Here is a 21,123-nt window from a genome sequence, read left to right as displayed (position 1 = left end):
GGTGTTTCCATATGAATATTTGAATTATTTGTTCCAATTCATTGAAGAATGTTGCTGGTAATTTGAGAGGGATTGCATCAAATCTGTACATTGCTTTGGGCAGGATGGCCATTTTGACGATATTAATTCTTCCTAGCCATGAGCATGGGATGAGATTCCATTTATTAGTGTCCCCTTTAATTTCTCTTAAGAGTGACTTGTAGTTTTCAGAGTATAAGTCTTTCACTTCTTTGGTTAGGTTTATTCCTAGGTATTTTATTCTTTTTGATGCAATGGTGAATGGAATTGTTTTCCTGATTTCTCTTTCTATTGATTCATTGTTAGTGTATAGGAAAGCTACAGATTTCTGTGTGTTAATTTTGTATCCTGCAAATTTGCTGTATTCCGATATCAGTTCTAGTAGTTTTGGAGTGGAGTCTTTAGGGTTCTTTATGTACAGTATCATATCATCTGCAAATAGTGACAGTTTAACTTCTTCTTTCCCAATCTGGATTCCTTGTATTTCTTTGTTTTGTCTGATTGCCGTGGCTAGGACCTCCAGTACTATGTTAAATAACAGTGGGGAGAGTGGGCATCCCTGTTTTTTTCCCGATCTCAGAGGAAATGCTTTCAGCTTCTCGCTGTTCAGTATAATGCTGGCTGTGGGTTTATCATATATGGCCTTTATTATGTTGAGGTACGTGCCCTCTATTCCCATTTTGCTGAGAGTTTTTATCATGAATGGATGTTGAATTTTGTCAAATGCTTTTTCAGCATCTATGGAGATGATCATGTGGTTTTTGTCTTTCTTTTTGTTGATGTGGTGGATGATGTTGATGGATTTTCGAATGTTGTACCATCCTTGCATCCCTGGGATGAACCCCACTTGGTCATGGTGTATGATCCTTTTGATATACTGTTGAATTCTGTTTGTTAATATTTTATTGAGTATTTTTGCATCTACATTCATCAGGGATATTGGTCTGTAATTTTCTTTTTTGGTGGGGTCTTTGACTGGTTTTGGTATTAGGGTGATGTTGGCTTCATAGAATGAGTTTGGGAGTATTCCCTCTTCTTCTATTTTGTGGAACACTTTAAGGAGAATGGATATTATGTCTTCTCTGTGTGTCTGATAAAATTCCGAGGTAAATCCGTCCGGCCCTGGGGTTTTGTTCTTGGGTAGTTTTTTGATTACTGTTTCAATTTCATTGCTCATAATTGGTTTGTTTAACTTTTGTGTTTCTTACTTGGTCAGTCTTGGGAGGATGTATTTTTCCAGGAAGTTGTCCATTTCTTCTAGGTTTTCCAGCTTGTTGGCATATAGGTTTTCATAGTAGTCTTTAATAATTCTTTGTATTTCTGTGGAGTCTGTTGTGATTTTTTCATTCTCATTTCTGATTATGTTGATTTCTGTTGATTCTCTTTTTCTCTTAATAAGTTTGGCTAGAGGCTTATCTATTTTGTTTATTTTCTCAAAGAACCAGCTCTTGGTTTCATTGATTTTTGCTATTGTTTTGTTCTTCTCAATTTTGTTTATTTCTTCTCTGATCTTTATTATATCCCTCCTTCTGCTGACTTTAGGCCTCATTTCTTCTTTTTCCAGTTTTGATAATTGTGATGTTAGACTATTCATTTGGGATTGTTCTTCCTTCTTCAAGTGTGCCTGGATTGCTATATACTTTCCTCTTAAGACTGCTTTCACTGCGTCCCAGAGAAGTTGGGGCTTAGTGTTGTTGTTGTCATTTGTTTCTATATATTCCTTGATCTCTATTTTGATTTGTTCATTGATCCATTGATTATTTAGTAGCATGTTGTTATGCCTCCATGTGTTTGTGAGCCTTTTTGTTTTCTTTGTAGAATTTATTTCTACTTTTATACCTTTGTGGTCTGAAAAATTGGTTGGTAGAATTTCAATCTTTTGGAATTTATTGAGGCCCTTTTTGTGGTCTATTCTGGAGAATGTTCCATGTGCACTTGAGAAGAATGTATATCCTGTTGTTTTTGGATGTAGAGTTCTATAGATGTCTATTAGGTCCACCTGTTCTAGTGTGTTGTTCAGTGCCTGTGTGTCCTTACTTATTTTCTGCCTGGTGGATCTATCCTTTGGGGTGAGTGGTGTGTTGAAGTCTCGTAAAATGAATGCATTGCAGTCTATTTCCCTTTTTAGTTCTGTTAGTATTTGTTTCACATATGCTGGTGCTCCTATATTGGGTGAGTATATATTTAGAATGGTTATATCCTCTTGTTGGACTGAGTCCTTTATCATTATGTAGTGTCCTTCTTTATCTCTTGTTACTTTCTTTGTTTTGAAGTCTATTTTGTCTGATATTAGTACTGCAACCCCTGCTTTCTTCTCACTGTTGTTTGCCTGAAATGTTTTTCCATCCCTTGACTTTTAGTCTGTGCTTGTCTTTGGGTTTAAGGTGAGTTTCTTGTAAGCAGCATATAGATGGGTCTTGCTTTTTTATCCATTCTATTACTCTGTGTCTTTTGATTGGTGCATTCAGTCCGTTTACATTTAGTGTGACTATTGAGAGATATCTACTTATTGCCATTGCAGGCTTTAGGTTCATGGTTACCAAAGGTTCAAGGTTAGCTTTTTTAGTATCTTACTGCCTAACTTAGCTCGCTATGGAGCTGTTATATATACTGTATGGAGATTCTTTTGTTCTCTCCCTTTTTATTCCTCCTCCTCCATTCTTCATATGTTGTGTGTTTTGTTCTGTGCTCTTTTTAGGAGTGCTCCCTTCTAGAGCAGTCCCTGTAGGATGCCCTGTAGAGGTGGTTTGTGGGAAGGAAATTCCCTCAGCTTTTGCTTGTCTGAGAATTGTTTAATCCCGCCATCATATTTAAATGATAGTCGTGCTGGATACAGTATCCTTGGTTCAAGGCCCTTCTGTTTCATTGCATTAAGTATATCATGGCATTCTCTTCTGGCCTGTAGGGTTTCTGTCAAGAAGTCTGATGTTAGCCGGATGGGTTTTCCTTTATAGGTGACCTTTTTCTCACTAGCTGCCTTTAAAACTCTTTCCTTGTCCTTGATCCTTGTCATTTTAATTACTATGTGTCTTGGTGTTGTCCTCCTTGGATCCTTTCTGTTGGGGGTTCTGTGTAATTCCATGGTCGGTTCGATTATTTCCTCCCCCAGTTTGGGGAAGTTTTCAGCAATTATTTCTTCAAAGAGACTTTCTATCCCTTTTCCTCTTTCTTCTTCTTCTGGTATCCCTATAATACGAATATTATTCCTTTTGGCCTGGTCACATAGTTCTCTTAGTGTTGTTTCATTCCTGGAGATCCTTTTATCTCTCTCTATGTCAGCTTCTATACGTTCCTGTTCTGTGGCTTCTATTCCTTCAATGGCCTCTTGCATCTTATTCATTCTGCTTATAAATCCTTCCAGGGATTGTTTCACTTCTGTGATCTCCTTCCTGACATCTGTGATCTCCCTCTGGACTTCATCCCGTTGCTCTTGCATTTTTCTGTGTATCTCATCCCATTGGTCTTGCATTTTTCTCTGCATCTCTGTCAGCATGTTCATGATTTTTATTTGAATTCTTTTTCAGGAGGACTGGTTAGATCTGTCTCCTTCTCAGGTTTTGTATTTGTGATCTTTGTCTGCCTGTAGTTTTGCCTTTTCATGGTGATAGAGATAGTTTTCAGAGCTGGTACAAGTGACCGCTGGAAGAGCTTCCCTTCTTGTTGTTTTGTGGCCTTCCTCTCCTGGGAGAATAGCGACCTCTAGTGGCTTGTGCTGGACAGCTGTGTGCAGGTTGGGCTTCTGATTCCTCCCCGGTTGCTATGGGGTTTATCTCCGCTGTTGCTGTGTGCGTGGCCTGGCTGGGGCTGGTCCTCCAAAATGGTGGAGCCCCGTTGGAGGGGGAGTGGCCGGGAGGCTATTTATCTCCGTAAGGGGCCTCTGTGCTCCCTGCTGTCCAGGGGGTTAGAGTGCCCAGAGATCCCCAGATTCCCTGCCTCTGGTCTAAGTGAACTGTCCTGCCCCTTTAAGACTTCTAAAAAGCACTCTCCAAACCAAACAGCAACAGCAACAATGAGAGAGGGAACAGAAAAAAAAAAAAAAAAAAGGAAAAAACATGCGATTTATTTTTTTTTTTGTTCTCAGGCGCCGGTGCGGGCACCCACTCACTGGTCCTGCTGCCCTGTCTCCCTAGCACCGGGGTCCCTGTCCCTTCAAGGCTACCAAAAAGCACCTGCCCACCGGTCCCGCAGGGAAAAACGCGCGATATTCTTTGTCCTCAGGCACCGGTCCCAGGCACCCGCTCACCAGTCCCGCTGCCCTGCCTCCCTAGCATCGGGGTCCCTGTCCCTTTAAGGCTTCCAAAAAGCGCTTGCCAAAAAGAGAAAAAAAAAAAAGGGGAAAAACGCGTGATTTCCTCCGTCCTTAGGTGTCGGTCTCAGGCACCCGCCCAATGGTCCCTCAGGGAAAAACGCGGGATATTCTTTGTCCTCAGGCGCCGGTCCCAGGCACCTGCTCACCAGTCCCGCCGCCCTGCCTCCCTAGCACCAGGGTCCCTGTCCCTTTAAGGCTTCCAAAAAGTGCTCGCCAAAAAGAGAAAAAAAGGGGGAAAACGCGCGATTTCCTCCATCCTCAGGTGCCGGTGTCAGGCACCCGCCCACCGGTCCCGCAGGGAAAAACGCGGGATATTCTTTGTCCTCAGGCGCCGGTCCCAGGCACCTGCTCACCAGTCCCGCCGCCCTGCCTCCCTAGCACCGGGGTCCCTGTCCCTTTAAGGCTTCCAAAAAGCGCTCGCCAAAAAGAGAAAAAAAAAGGGGGAAAACGCGCGATTTCCTCCGTTCTCAGGTGCCGGTCTCAGGCACCCGCCCACCGGTCCCGCAGGGAAAAACGTGGGATATTCTTTGTCCTCAGGCGCCGGTCCCAGGCACCCGCTCACCAGGTATCTTTGTTTTTATAGAATTATTATTTTAAAACAGTAAGCAGAGTTTTATGGTTAGAGGATGGTGAGAAGTGGGTATAGAGTGTCAGCTACATCCAGACATGTAGATAAATATATAGATATGATATATACATAATTTAAGAATCCAAATATGATCTCTTCCTGAGGAATTACTTTAAAAGAAAGCAATACAAGTGTACTTGGATCATCAGCTAATCTAACAGGTATCATGACTATTAACTTTACATTGCTATTATATTAATTGGTAGAATAATAGCCTGTATTATCTTATAAAGATGATGAATTATTAAAGAGGAGACTTTTAGTCAATATGACAATGTAAACGTAAGTAAAATGGAGAAATATCTGCTTTAGCACTGAAAAGCAAGCATAAGTCACCTACAACAAAAAAACTTTGGATATATTTCAAAACTGGGATTAAAGAAAAGCACAACTTGTGATTTACATCTGCAAGAGTGGACATGAGAGGGAAGGAAGGAAGAGATTCTAGCAGAAGATCACTACCATGACTTAAATCAGAGAAGTTCTAGTTATAGTTCGATTTCTAGTTCAAGCTGTTTTCCCATGTTTCCTACAGTTATGTATCAAGTAAAATTACAGTAAATCTAATATTTTTCTAAACCTGACAGTTTTGGCAGGAACACACATCAATCAGTAAGAGAAAACATCTTTAACCTGTTATATGCCCACCCTGGGCAAGCATAATCTCACTACAAAGAAACAGAAAATCACTCACACTGTAAAAAAAAAATACTAGTTTAAAAGAAACAGAATACTTTGAGAAATTAGGGCAAATGAGGATAAAATCTTATGAAAATAATTCAGTAACAGGGAAGTTGTGGTATAAAAACACTAGCAGAAAACTAACATTCTTAAACAGAACTAAAGCTATATGAACTTTATTAATTGGTTACAATATAATGCTTATGTCAAAAAGAAATCTTGAAAGAGAATATGATAATGTAAAAAGAATTTTAAGATATTAATCTGATTTAAAAAATAATCCCAATTACAAAAACAGAAACTGTGGAACACGGGAAGGAAGAGGAAGTCATTCTTGATGGTGCAAGGATTCCTATTTCTAATATTGCTAACCCTTTCTCTTTGAAGATAAGGAATGGAAAACCAAAGTTTAATGTATTTATGAACAAGAACTACAATAAGAAAGCAAATGTAAAAGACTTACAATCCAAAATGACCTGAACACAAGATTTCTTTTCCTAATGTTACTAAATTCTAAGATAAGGCAGCTAGACAACGGCATTTTCAAAAAACTTTTTAGTTCAAATATATCACTCAGTATAATATACTACCCTATAAATTCTATAAATTCTATATATGAAACACAAGACAGACTAAGGATTAAATTTTTATTTATAAGCAGTTTTTATAAATGCAATATGAATTATGATAGGCAAATTATGAATTACAAAGATGAATAATAAAATTATTTAACTGATGTATTCAAAAAATGTCAAACAATGGACTATTATATAACATTTTTTTCTATTTAAAGGTAATTACATTGGTAAGAATATAATGAAATGAATACTTGTATAAACTGAAGATGGGAGTATAAATTTATTTATACTCTTTATTCCCTTTAACCTATGATTTCACTTTTATGAATTTATACTAAGGAAATTTTAGGTTATACAGTATTTATATAGCTTGTTTTTGAATTCCCACCAAAAACTGGGAAAAGAACTAAACATCTGATTCACTATTTTACATTTATACTGGATGGTAGGCTGCCATTTAAAAAAATCATGTCTGAAAAGTATTTCTATAAGAATAAAAAAATTTGCATCTGTTTCTTGGCAGTTTATATTTACTTCTTTAAATTCTTTTGTATTTGTAAATATTCTAAAACTAACATGTATCACTTTTATAATACAATGTTTAAAAAATAGATGTCATTAAAAAATATATCTTAAAGAAAAATTAAGACCAACTGGCAAAGAAAAGTTCCTTAAAAGGTATCTAATAAAACTACTACAGATTCTCGTAATATTAAACAAGCATACTAAAAATAACTCATCTTTAGAAAGTAGCTTTCTAAATTTTTGTGCTGCTGTTAACCTAGTTGTAGATTAGCATTATTAAAAAATTATCTGAACCATATCTGTGGTAATAACTTCTTCCTAAAACACAGAAAATTAATTTATCATTTATATATTTTGCACAAATAATATTTGCTGTAGCCTATCTCTGAAATAAGTATAATTCAAAACATTTTTGTAATGCCTACCTCTGGAATGGTACAGTGGAACTGATATCTGGATCCTAGGTAGGACTTTCCAGCATAGATTAATCACCTCTGGACATTTCTGCATTTTAACAACTGTAATAAAGAGAGATCAATTCATACACTGAACTATCCACAAAACACTGAGTTCCCATAAAATTATGTTTTTCATTTAAGTTAACAAAACAAATAACTTTATTGTTTAAAGTTGTAAAAATTTTAGTATCTCCCAATCATTACACCATTAAGACCTAAATTATCTATGAGAAGTTAAACTTTCTGGACTAGGTTAGTTCTTATCCTGCAGACTGATTTGGGTCATTCTTAATTTTAAGTCTTTTATCAATAGCCCATTCCTTAAGTACAATACACATTTACATGTTAGAGCGTCTGAAAAAGAAATATGCTCATAGTAGATTATGAGATATCTAAGAAATTTTCCAAAGAAATCTTAAGAAATTTGTTACATGAGAGTGATAATGTGGTGTATTAAGACTTAATACATCAGATTAAAGGAATAGAGAACTGTCAGGAAAGATGGCTCTATGCTTATAAATTCCAGAGTGGATAAAAATAATGAGAAAATGAGGAGGTAAGAGACATGGTGAGGTCACTGAGGGAGATTTATAAGTGTACCTCCTAAATCAAAATTCAGAAAAACAATATGGTATATCTTCGATAGCTAAATAAATACTATTCTTCTTCAATCTGTACACAGTTCCCTTTCTAATTAATCATTCAACATACTTTTTTTGAGTACCTAAAATAGTAGGGATTGCACTAGGTACTATACAGAGATGACAAATCATAATCATATAGGCCTTTCTCAACTTTCTTCATTGCTAGTCCTTCTCACATATCAGTTTTAATTTATGTGAGGACCACACCCTCTAATCATTTATAAATACTTCTAAGTTTAAGTATATATTGGTATGAAAAATGTCGAAATGCACTCTCTGAAATGATTTTTTTGCTCCTTATGTCATGTATAGACAGTTCAAACAGAGGATTAAGAGATCTGGGTGATGAGACTTTACAGAGTTACAGTATGAGTAATATAGGAAAATGACTACAATTAACTTAGGGGCAAGAGCTATGAAAACCACAAATAACAAATGATTATAATTAGTGTATTTTGGGGAGCAAATTTTACAATGACAAATAGAAGTGATCTAAATAGGCTCAAGAGTAAAAAATTCTTAGCAAGGAGACAGAAATATGATTAACATATAAAGCTTGTCAATAAAACAGAAAAGTCATTCCTGTTACTGGTTAAAAATAGCAAAGGATTTTGATTCCTGAATTTGTTAATATTATAATAACTCTATATTTAATTTCTTAAAACATTTTTCATTTAAAATGATCTAAAAGTTAGCAATAATAATACTTCTGAAATATGTATAAATGATGTTTTCATGTAAAACAATTAAATATTTAAAATACCTACCTGTTCTTCCCTTTTCTGTTTTTGAAGCTGTATTTCTTCTTTTTGTCTATGCATCCCTTGGAGATTTAGGGCTTTATTCTTACAACTTTTCATTTTCATTCTATAGTTATCTTTCCCTGGACTAACCATGGCATCTTTAGGTTAGGAAAGAAGAAAACAGATAATGACAATTCTGAAAACATGAGATGTTTACTCTAGGGAAACTAAATTCAGGCTCACTGATTAAATAGGCCAACAAAACCCATTCTGAAAAAAATGTACAAAAATGTATTCCCTCACTCTCATATCAAAATTGGAGCAAAATAACCAATATTTCAAGACTAAACTATGTAACAAATAACAGATTTTGGTCTAAACACAGACAAAGTAATTACCCTAATTTCACTGATTCTAAGATGCACTCCCATTCCTGGTATTTTTAACCTTTCTGGAGTGGGATGCAACTTAAAAATCACTGTCAGCCAGGAAACAATCATGAAATAGATGGGCAAAAAAACTATTAAATTGCAGAATTTGGCAAGACCAAGAAATAGCCAATAATGAAGTGTTTTATTTTCAGTTGACTATGGTATTAGGCTTCAATAAGCATACCTCAAATATTTATTGGGATTTAGCTTCTTTCATTTACTTAAGGCACTGCTTTAAGGACTAAGGACATATGGGTAACAGCTAGAGTCATGACTTGAATACCAATTTTCAGTACCATGGTATAATTAGTTATTTTTAAATATTGAAATATTTGCATACTATATTTTTAAATAGTTTTATTACAAATATATTTGAAAACATTAACATCTAATAAACATTTTACCATATATTTCAAATATTGTATATTTACAAATATGAAATTTTGTATGAAATATATCCAGGTATTACTTTTAGAAAAAGAATTATAAACAATTTCATAGCATTACATTGATATTGTATATTAATATTTTGATATTATCTGAAACGAATACTAAATTACTGATATTACAACTGATCCTGGATTTACATATTAAAAAAAAAAAGAAGTCCAAAGCAGGGTTTCAACTTGAGCTTACTATGAGAGATAATTAGCGGTTATCTAGAATGTTATTCTGATAAATTCTGAGGACACACTCAACCGGAGACAATGTTATAATCAACAAGCATTTATGAAGTAAATACAAAATGAGAGGTTGCCATCCCTACATAGAAGAGACAGACTAATGAACTGGTATTATATTGTAAATAATGAAGTCTGCTAAAACACATGCAAGAGCACAGAAGACATAGCAATTAACTGTGCCTTAGGGAACTCTGAAAGTCTTTAGTTATCCCGTCTTAAAGGCTGAGCAGGAATTTGCCAGGGAAATAGATGAAAAGGAAAAAAGAGAAGGAACAAGCATTTCAAGCAGAGGGAATATATGCAAAGGCGGAGTTCTTCAAGAAGCGTGGCATAAACATGGAGCAGTAAGACACTGAGTGTGCTTGAACAAGGGAACATGGGAAAAGGGGCAGAATATAAAGCTTGAAAGGTGGGTAAGAACACACAGGGTTCCTGCAGTCTGGCTGGGAATTTGTACTTACCTGAGGAAAAGGATTAAAGAAATTTAAGAGACCGCTGTTTCAAAACTTGAAGACATGAAGACCTGAATTAAATTAGTAGCTGCACTAGAAATATATAAGATTAGGTTGACTACAGAAACATTTTGGAAACTGACTCATAAGAACTAGAGACCAAATGAATATAAAAAGTACGTACTAAGCAAGAAACGGGAGTTGAGGTTGACTTCATGGTTTTTAGCTTAAACTATTTCAGTATGATGTCAAAATAAACCAAAACAGAGAATACAGATGTAGAACCAATATGGTGGTTTGTTTGCTTGCCTGCTTTTTTTGAGATGAAAAAAAAGGAATTGATTAGTTTTTAATTTACATACAGTAAAAAAGAAATCTCTCATTTGGTATACAGTTCAATGAATTTGACATGTGCACAGGCATATAACCATTAAAAGCAAGATACAGAACAGCTCCAACACCACCAAGAAACTCCTATTATGTCTCCTCTCATCCTTTGCCACACTATGGGTTAGCGTGCCTATTAGTAAAATTACAAGATTGGTACAAAAGTAAAGTGTGCCAACTAGAGCCCTTACAACCAAAAAAGCTGTACTTAAAAGATCTAATGAACAGAGCTGTTTCTTGTTTATCAACAGTCATTTTCCTACAAAATATGTATAGACTGTTACAATTAAGAGACATCATCTCAGCATTTTTTTTAATGTCTTTTAAAAACCCAAGAGTAAATACCAATGTCATATTCTTTTGAGGCTATCCAGTTTCACCGCTTATGCATTACCGAGCAAATGCTACTAGATTTTCATTTTGGGATGGAACTGATAGATTATTAGAGAAGCCTCTAACCCACGCTTACTCTAACCCACGCTTACTCTAACCCACGCTTACCCGCGCGTCAGGACTGATGAGCCCTTCGAGGCACCTGCCTCCAGGTGGAAGAGGATAGCTGGCGGCGGTAGAGGTTCAATCATGCAGGCCCCCAGGATCAAACCTGCCTCATTCTGGACACTGTGGAACCGCTAATACGCTGCCCGACACGCGCACACACGCTTAGTCTCAAGAGTGCGTGACAGCGTTTGACAAGACCATGTACCGTACGAGGAACTACTGAGAAACGGCGGGAGTATGATCTGGGCTGCCAGAAGCTTCTTCGCAGGACCCGACTGCCGATCAGAGGGGCTGGACTCCGCGCTTTCGCGTCTGTCAGGGAGGTCCGGCTGCCACGCCCCGGTCCCCGCTGTCTCCCTCAGGGGAACCCGAGAAAAGCCCTGGCGTGGTCAGGACCTGAACGTCTCGCAAGGAAAGGGGTAAATAAAAACAGCAGTCCCAGGAATTGGTAGCTCCCACGGGGATCAAACCCGAAGCTCGCCCAACCTGACCTGTGTCACTCTCACTACCTATTAATGTGGCACCATCTCATACCCTGACTTTCTAGTCCCCGGCTGCGGGTAACAGCTGGGGTCACCACTCCACCCCTAGCGTTAAGAACACAGCGATGAGGTTCGCAGCTCAAGATGGCGGCCACCGGCACCCCTTCCCCGAGACTCCGAAGCTCAGCTCCCAGAAGCCCTTGCAAGCGGTGGCGGCAGCGCCTCACCAACCAGCAGGCGGGCAGAGAGAAACATACGCCCCAGCTCCACCCACCGAAAGAGGAGCCGGCGCCTGCACCTATTCTGAGATTTTAGTGGGGCGGTCCGCTGTGACACGCATGCGTCCAGCAGCCCTAGCCCTCTGTGTGAGCTTTCATTCATTCGTTCGTTTGTCCGTTTGTTTATTATTCATTTATTCATTCTACAGCGTAGTGATGGAGGGCCTAATTTGTGCCAGGCACTGTTTTATAGATATTGGAGCACAACCCATAAAAATTTCAAGCTCATGGAACTTTTACTGAGGCCCTTTCCTCTTCAGCTTCATTCACGTTTTATATGCTCTGCTCACTTGTTTCAAGCTTTTCAATTTGCCATTTATTTAAAAGTTGGATTCTGTAACATCTATGGATTTTGGACAAAAAGGCAGTCACCCATATGTGAAAAGAGTAACCCCAGATAAAATACTCTGAATTATTATAACACAAGTAATAGCCTTGTAATCCACTCTGGAATTCAACAAACTATTGAAAACAGACTGTTTGCCAGATGAAATGCTAGGCACAAAATATACAAGATAACACATGATTTCTGCATTGAAGAGCAGCTGTTTTTCATCTCGCACACTTTGTTCTCTTTTCTGAGAAATTTCTTGGGTTATCTTCAAGCTCTCTATTGATAAATATGCATATTTTAATTATATTTTTTAATCCCAAGAGCTATTACCTATTTTTGATTTCAGGCATTAAATATGTTTTGTCTTTCTGAAGGTATTAACTTTGTTTTAGCTTTCACTTATTCCCCATTTTCAGTCCAAGTAATGTCCTTGAAGTATTTTTTTTTCTACTTCATTGGTTGTCTCTGTTTCTTCATAGTTTATTTTTTTTCCTTTTTTATCATTTTGGTTTTCATCTTTCCTGCCATAGGCTCTACTCCAATGCCTGGTGATCCTTGAGTTTCTATTCATATTTAAGAGACACTAAAGAAACCAATTAGAAGCTTGGGTATCAGTGTGTCTTCTTTACAGATAATTTTTGGCTTCCTTACAGAATGGTGAAATGGGATCTTGACTGTTTTATTGGAGAACTTTCTAAAAATCATTATCTGTAGATCTTTTATCTTGAACCAATGGTTTTCCCTGGGGAATTTTTCCACCTCCTGACTTGGAGGCACAAATCAGACATCAGAATGTGATGGGAGAAAATTGCTTAGGGGACTTCTTAATTCAATGTTTAGCTTTCACATATTCCCCATTTTCCGTCCAACACCTTGGCTCCGACCCTTAGCTGTATATTTCTCACTTCATAGCCTTTCTGGTTCATTTTCTTCAATAAATCTGTAGCCTTCTTTCTTGGAGGGAAAGCTGAGTCACTGCGTGACCTGGCTGTGGGGGAAATCTGGAGGTAGGGCTCTAACTATTCCTCATTCAGACTTTCAGCAAAATGTTCCTCTTTTCATGCCCAAATTTAAAATCTTTTTCAAATGTACCTGGTCTTAAATTTCTGAACATTTCCAGAGTTCTGATGTATGAACTGACTTGTTTTTTTATTGACTTCTCTTCTTAGTTACTACTTATCCATCCTTTTCTAGCTTTCAGATTTTGTTAAAATCTTATTAGTGTTTATTATTTTTATTGTTATTTTAGTAGATTTTGAGAGGCAGGGAGTATAAAGGTATGTATTCAATCTGCCATGTTTAACCACTCAACTCCCAATATACTGTGCATCTTCAGATCATGCCACTCTTCTATTTAATTATTTCTATAGTTTTCTACAAGGTTCTATACGATTTGGCTCCTGTCTACATCTTTGACCTCATAATATAACCATTCTTCCTTCTACAACATTATGTTCTTTTTGCTCCAGCCTTAGAGACGTTTTTTTATTATTTTCTCTACTTGGAGTACTTTTCTTTGTTGGTGCAAGGTTTGTTCAACAGCACATTAACCTCCTCAGAGAGACTTTTTCTAACTACAATAGTCCTCTCTATAAACAACTCAGTTTTTTTTCCTTTATAGCACTTATCATATCAGTTTTGTGAAAAATAATAAAGGGAAACCTCATTAAAGTGGACTGGGAGACTAGAAGGGAGAGCCCTACTGATTTTCATGTCAATCACAGTAAGAATTATCAATTACAGACCCCAACAGAAGAATTCTCAGTAAGATGGAATCATTACTAACAGGCCCAGGAGGGAAAGATATACATTACATCTTCTACAAGAAGTTGACTACCTCTGCAACACAGCCAATGAAAACCCCTGAAGACTTGCTTTTTCCCAGGGGGCTTTCAGGTTCAAAACTCCCAACTTCTTTCCAACTTCCATCTTCTCCATAAAAAAGCTGTACCTCTCCCTTTGTTTGTTGCACTGGAAGATGTTTGCTACCATAACTGGCATGTCCTGAATTGCAATTCCCTGCTATTCCTAAATAAACTTGTTTTTGCTGATAAAATAACTAACAATTTTATTTTTAAGGCTAACAGTTTATTTACTTGCTCATTTTCTCTCAGACTCACAAGAACGTAAGATTTAAATGTGGCCTGGATTTTTTTGTGTTTTGATTACTGCTGCAGCCCCAGTTCCAAGCGCCATGCCTTTCTAATAGACACTCATTAAATATTTGTTGAATGAAATAAGGTCTGAATCATAAAAACAAGGTATGGTGTGATCTTGTAGCCTTGAGGCACAAACCTTAGTTATCTTCCATCCATCTGTGGAACATAGTTAGCATCATTATATGTATCACCCAAACAGCATAAAAACCCCTTGTTAAAAGGGGTTATTGTGGACTTATGTAATGCCTTAGTCCAGAGAATTCAAAAAGTCCGTAGAGCCTAGAGTGTCTCCTAGTAAACTAGAGGTAGGAACCCCGAGGAAAGGATATCTGAAAGACTACGACTCCCAGAATGCGCTACGACCCAAACGCATCTGGAGCAGGGCATGCTGGGAGTCCTTCCCTTCCGTGGGGACGGAGGGAAAGGTCTTTTTTGAATGTGAGGCTGGAGGCTGGAGCTCTGTGGAATCGCTGGTGCTTTTCGTGGTTAACCGTGAGTCTCGACATACACAGGGCCTGCCTCACTTCTTCAGGCTGGGAAAGGTAATCAACGCCGCACGCGCGCTCCTCTGTCGGCAAATCAGCTAGCGTCAACGGCGGGACCCGAAGAGGAAGCCAAGGTTAGAGGCTTGTTGCCGCCGCGGCTCTCCGAGAGGTTAGAAACTGAGGGTCCTAGTCTTCATTCCCCAGACCCAAAGCCTTGACCCCGTTGGTGTCCCCACTTGTTCGGTGCGCTGGCGCGACATGTGGGCCGACGGCCATGCAGCACTCCGGCCCTTCACGGGCGTACGCACCCTGGCACCTCTGGTACTGGCCTCACATTTCCTACCCATCTGTTCCTGTCAAAGTGTCCGGGAGTCTGAGCGTAACCTTGTGTGTTTAACCGTGTCCCAGCATCGGGGAAAGAAAAAGCTGTCTGCGTGTGACCCTTTGTCCACTTGGGGTTGGAGGTTTTCCTTCTAAAATCAGAGAATATTTTCACTTCTCTAAAGGGAAGTGAGAGAAATAAGGACAACGTATAGAGTTCTTATACAGCTAAATTTATTTAAATGCTAGGAACAGTTTACTTATTTCCCTTTTCCTTTTTTTAAAAAAAATAGTTCTTAGCTGAACGACGGTCTGTAGTAGGAAGATTGTGGCTGTGATTGCTCTTTAAAAATAATTTATTAGCAAAATTACCTTTTTGTTGGTAGCCACTACTAAAGTATGAAACCAAAAGTGACTGCTGATTTAGCACAACTCATTATAGACTGAACCTCAAAGAGGTGAGATGTCTTACCTAAAATATGAAAATTGACGCTATCCAGCTCTCTTGACCCTGGAATCTGCTCTTTTGTACTGTTTTCACTCTGCTCTTATTCTTTGGATTGAGAGTACAGCCTCCAGAGCGTGAATGGGTTCACATCTTGACTAACCCTTTTCTGCCCACCCACTCAGTGCAGTAAGTACATTGAAAGGTTCTTCATCTAAATCTGGTTTAAAATAACAAATATATTTGTTCAAGTCATTTTATAAAATATACTTCCTTTTTCTTCTCTCACTTTCTTTTTTTTTATTAAAGTATCATTGATATACACTCATGAAGGTTTCACATGAAAAAAAAATGTGGTTACTGCATTCACCCATATTTTCATGCCCCCCCATACCCCATTGCAGTCACTGCCCATCAGTATAGTAAGATGCCACAGAGTCACTGTTTGCCTTTTCTGTGCTACACTGTCTTCCCCATGATCCCCCCACACCATGTTCCTCTCACTTTCAAACATAAACTGTGTTATGTTCTTTTCTAGCTACCCGAATGTATCATGCTTTCCTGTGATATTTGTGGTGAAACAGTAACCTCAGAACCAGACATGAAGGCTCACCTAATTGTTCACATGGAAAATGAAGTTATATGTCCATTTTGCAAGTTGTCAAGTGTGAACTATGATGAAATGTGTTACCATATTGAAACTGCTCACTTTGAGCAAAATAAACTAGAAAGAAACTTTGAGAAGATCAACTCAATACAGTATGCAATGTCAAATAACAGGAAGGACAACACCCCACAGTGTAGAATGGAAGTTAATTCCAGTATTCATTCAGCTGGTGCGACTAATCATCCAAAAATTTCAGCCCAAAGTCCGCCTAAGGATAGTATTTTAAAACATAAAGCCCTTTATTCAGAGAACTTAACTGTATCTACAAAATTCCTGAAATGTGAGAAAAAACAGTGCGACCTATCCAAAATAAAAGCATCAGTTTATGAAACAATGTATAGTCCTCCTGAATGTCCATTCTGTGGAAAAATAGAAGACTGTAGTCAAGAAATGGAAACTCATGTGAAAACTAAGCATGCCAATATTTTAGACACTCCATCAGAAGGTAAAGAGTTCATTTTATATAAATAACAGTAGTCTCAGTTTAATATGTTGTGTTGTAAAAGTTGGTTTTGGTTTGTAAATCAGATTACAACAAATGTGGGTTTTTCTAAGTTTTTTTTTTGATATTGAGGTATAAATATACAATCTTACATTGGTTTTAGATATTGAACACAGTGGTTCAACAGTTACCCATATTATTAAATTCTCACTCCAACTAGTGCAGATACTATCTGTCAATATAGGAAGATATAACAAATGTGTTTTTAAATTCAGTTTATATGTATAACATTGTTCATTTTCCATTTTTGCAGTATAAAAATGTAATAATGGAAAAGAATTTTGATGCTAATATTAAATGTTTCAGTTACATTAAGAGTAGGTTTAGAACCTTTTTTAAGGAGAAAGAGTCCAGTTTCCAGAGGGCATATTTTACTTACCACCAACCCAATGGCATCTGGACTCTATAATTTCCTGTTATTGAGTTCTAGTTTGATTCTGTTATGATCAGAGAACACACTGTATGATTTCAGTTTTTTTTTAATTTGTTGAAACTTGTTTTATGGCCCAAGATATGGTGTATGGTCTAGCATGGTACATGTTCAATGGATGCTTGGAAAAAACGTGTATTCTGCTATGGTCGAGTGTTCCATATTTGTCTGTTAGATTGTTTTGTTTCATTCAGATCTTCTATAACCTTGCAATTTCTGTCTAGCAGTTCTACCAGTTATGGAAGGGGATTGGTGAGGTTCCAAATTATAAATTATTTTTTCTTTCATCTCTATCAGGTTTTGTTTCATGTGTTTTGAAGTTCTTTTGTTGTACATGTAGAATTTAGGCATCTTTTTGTTACTGTTGAGTTTGGAGAATAATTTGAATAAATAACTTAGGTATAAGTTCTTTATCAGGTATGTGTTTTGCATATATTTTCTCCATCTGGGGCTCATCTTTTCATTTTCCAGACTTGCCATTCACAGAGCAGAAGTTTTTACTTTTAATGAATTGCATCTTATTTGATTTCTTCTTTTGTGTATTGTGCCTTTGGTGTTATCTCTAAAAACTCATCTCAGACCCAAGGTCAGCTTTCATATGTTACTTTCTAGAAGTTTTATAGGTTTTGAATTTTATTTCAATCTATAATTCATATGAGTTAATTTTTATAAAAGATGTAAGAAGACTGTCTAGATTCATTTTTTTTAAATTAACACTTTTTAGAGCGGTTTCAGGTTCACAGCAAAATTGAGCAGAAGTACAGAGAGTCCTATGTACCCACTGTGCCCATATACAGTTGACTCTTGAACAACTAAGTTTGAACTGTGCAGGTCCATTTTTATGTGGATTTTTTTTCCCAATAAATACATAATATCTACAATTGGATTTAAGGCAGCAGATTCTAAGGGTGTTGTGTGTGCTAAAATGGAAAAGGAAAATGTTGTATGCATTAGCCATACCCGGATCAAACCTACAACCTTGGTGTTGTTAGCAACCACTCTCTAATCAACTAAGCTAAATCAGCTGCATTGGGGAAAGGTCTTTACTAATGTATTTTAAAGTCTGTATTTTATATTCAACTGAAGTCAACTGGTGTTTTTCTTTATAGAAGATTAAGAAATGTTCGTTCTTCTGTAAAGAAAGGGAAAAGAGAATTCCCAGCTGATGGCATAGATGCACCATGCTTTTTCCTGGGGAAACTGTCCTCAAAATGACCAGAGAAAATTCAGATAAATGTCCCCACTAGGGCTTCCTTCCAAGTACTCTGAGAAGGCCCCGCAAACACAAAGCTGCTCCAAGTCTGGCATGGCAATGAGCCGATCACAGAGCCACCACAGTGCAGGGCTTGGATTTGGCGTCTGTGTTCAGGGTGCAGATTCTCTGCTTCTGGAGACCATTTCAGGCAGGTCAGCTTTCCCTGGAGGCCTTGGGACCTGGAAATTTGCACTTTCTTGTCACCTGGCCTCGGGATGGTGTGGCCAGGGTCACTGTGACCCTGAATCTGTAGCTGCATGTTTTGGGCCTCTGGCTCTGTGCTGGAGAAGTCATGGATCTGGAGCTTCAATGCTGCTTATAGGATACTTGGCATCTGAGTGTGGGGTTGGGTTTTGCAGGGTTAAAGGACTGTGGGGACTGCCCCTCTCTAGAACCTCTCACCTCTCCCCATCACAAAGAGCTAAGATTCCCCAAATCCATGACAAGGGATGTTGAAACCAGGGGGAGTTCAAAGTCAGGCTGTTACCTGGACCAGAGGAAAAAGGATCTGAGAGGAGCAGTGGAGCCAAGGCCTGGGTTGGGCAACTCAGAGAAAGGAACTGGGAAACCTTTGCCCCTTTGAAGTGCACCGTCCCATCCTGGGCCTGATCCATCTGCAGGCCCAGCCCATCCTGGCAGGGACTGGTAGAGAGCTAATTCCTCTGTTTGCTTTTTTTTCTCTGTTGGACTCTACAACTTTACAATTTCTTTTCTACTCTTCTACTGGCTGTTGCATCTGAAGTTAATTGACCCATTTTATATATAGGAGGCTGTAAGTAGTTAAGTTTTTGGGGAATGAAAAGTTATATATGGATTTTTGACTGTGCCCCTAACTCCCTGGGTGTTGTTCAACTGTCAGCTGTATTTACTACCTCCTCCACTATCAGCATCTATACCAAGTAGAAAATTCATTTCAGGTGATGAACCTACATTGACATATCACTCAATGTCCATAGTTTACATTGGGATTCACTCTTGGTGGTGTATATTTTGTAGGTTTGACAAATGCAGAATCTGTAGTTGTTAATACAGAATAGTTTCACTGCCCTAAAAGTCTTCTGTGCTCCACCTGTTCGCCCCTCAGTTCCCAACCCCTGACAGCCACTGGTCCTTTTACTGTCTTCATAGTTTTGCCTTTTCCAGAATGTCGTATACTTGGAATCATATAGTAAATTTGACTTTTCAAATTGTTGTCTTTTACTCAGTAATATGTGTTTAAGGTTCTTCCTTGTCTTTTCATAACTTGATAGCTCTTTTCTTTTTAGTCACAAAAATAGTCCATTTTCTGGATACACTACAGTTTATCCATTCATCTACTGAAGGACATCTTAGTTGTTTGTAAGTTTTGGCAGTTATGAATAAGGCTGTTATAAACATCCATGTGCAGGTTTTTATTTGGACAGGTTTTCAGTTCATTTGGGCAAATACCAAGGAATGTGGTTACTGGATTGTATGGGAAAGTGTGTTTAGTTTTATAAGAACTGCTGAAGTCTTACAAAGCACCTGTGCCATTTTGCATTCCCACCAGCAATGAATGAGAGTTCCTGTTGTTACATATCCTTGGCAGCATTTAGTGTGTGTGTTCCAGATTTTGGCCACCCTAATATGTTTCTAGTGTTATCTTTTTTTTAAAATTTGCAACTCCCTAATGATGTAAGATGAAATCTTCTCATATGCCTACGCCGTATGTATGTCTTCTTTGTTGAAGTGTCTATGAAGGTCATTGGTCCACTTTTAATCTAGTGTGGTTTTCTTATTGATTTTTAAGAGTTCTTTGTGTATTTTGGATAACACATTTTTATCAAATGTCTTCTGCAAATATTTTCTCGCATTCTGTGTTGTCTTCTTGTTCTGTTGACATTGTCTTTTGCAGAGCAGTTTTTATTTTAATGAAGTCTACTTTGTCAGTTTTTTCATACATTGATTATGCCTTTAGTATTGTGTCTTAAATGTCATCACCATACCCAAGGTCATCTAAATTTTCTCTGATGTTATTGTCTAGGAATTTTATAGTTTTGTATTTTACATTTAGGTCTATAATTCACTTCTCAGTTAATTTTTGTCAATGTTGTAAGATCTGTGTCTAGATTCATTTTCTTTGCATGTTGATGTCCAAATGTTCTAGCAGTATTTGTTGAAAAGACTATCTTTGCTCCATTGTTCTGCCTTTCCTTCTTTGTTCAAGATTGGTTGACTGTATTTGTGTTGGTCAATTTCTGGGTTCTCTATTGTTCCATTGATCTATTTATCTGTTCTTTTTCCAGTATCATGTTGTCTTTGATACTGTAGCTTTATAATAAAAGTCTGTAAGTCAGATAGCATCAGTCCTCAGACTTAGTTCTTCTTCAGTATTGCATTGGCTCTTCTGAATTTTTTGCCTCTCCATATAAACCTTAGAATCAGTTTGTTACTATACAGAAAACTTGATGGAGATTTTTACTGGGGGTGCTTTAAATCTGTAGATCAAGTTGGAAAGAAGGGACACATTATCAATATCTTTGTAAGTGAACAAGAAATAGCCATTTCTATAGTTCTTTGATTTTTTTCATCAGAATTTTATATTTTTTCTCATGTATATAGTCAGATTTATTCTTAAGTAGATTTATTCTTATGTGTTTCATTTTTTGGTCTTAATTTGCCTGATTATGTCTTTGAGGAATTGGTCCATTTCATTTAGGTTATCAAATTTTGGGGCATAATTGTTCATAATGTTTGTTTATTTCCTTT

The 21,123-nt window shown here is 37.5% G+C and overlaps 2 protein-coding genes across 13 annotated transcripts in view; one reads left to right on the top strand and one right to left on the bottom strand.

The window, feature by feature from the left end:
- Window positions 1-12,543, bottom strand: part of KPNA5 (karyopherin subunit alpha 5) — a 60,051-nt gene extending 47,508 nt beyond the window's left edge. Inside the window, exons 1-4 of one of the 6 annotated variants that reach the window (XR_012124172.1) lie at window positions 11,039-12,543; window positions 10,335-10,462; window positions 8,609-8,742; window positions 7,165-7,257 (exon numbers count right to left, since the gene is read on the bottom strand). The gene's annotated coding sequence lies outside the window, so the exon portion shown is untranslated. The remainder of the gene's footprint in view (window positions 1-7,164; window positions 7,258-8,608; window positions 8,743-10,334; window positions 10,463-11,038) is intronic. The other 5 variants (XR_012124173.1, XR_005054487.2, XR_005054485.2 and 2 more) reach the window with 5 other exon arrangements.
- Window positions 12,544-14,678: 2,135 nt separating this feature from the next.
- The window catches only part of ZUP1 (zinc finger containing ubiquitin peptidase 1), a 36,606-nt gene continuing 30,161 nt past the window's right edge, over window positions 14,679-21,123 (top strand). For 3 of the 7 annotated variants that reach the window (XM_073219443.1, XM_036993207.2, XM_073219442.1), the window contains exons 1-2: window positions 14,679-14,910; window positions 16,081-16,654. In XM_073219443.1, coding sequence (XP_073075544.1) covers window positions 16,096-16,654 — 559 coding nt within the window. In that variant the 5' untranslated portion in view covers window positions 14,679-14,910; window positions 16,081-16,095. Of the gene's footprint in view, window positions 14,946-16,080; window positions 16,655-21,123 lie in introns of all 7 variants that reach the window. The other 4 variants (XR_012124170.1, XM_073219439.1, XM_073219440.1 and 1 more) reach the window with 3 other exon arrangements.

The sequence above is a fragment of the Manis javanica genome, chromosome 13 (genome assembly GCF_040802235.1).
Source record: "Manis javanica isolate MJ-LG chromosome 13, MJ_LKY, whole genome shotgun sequence".
In the NCBI taxonomy this organism is placed as follows: Eukaryota; Metazoa; Chordata; class Mammalia; order Pholidota; family Manidae; genus Manis; species Manis javanica.
Note: the sequence above shows the minus strand (reverse complement) of the source record. Positions and strands in the feature narration are given on the sequence as shown.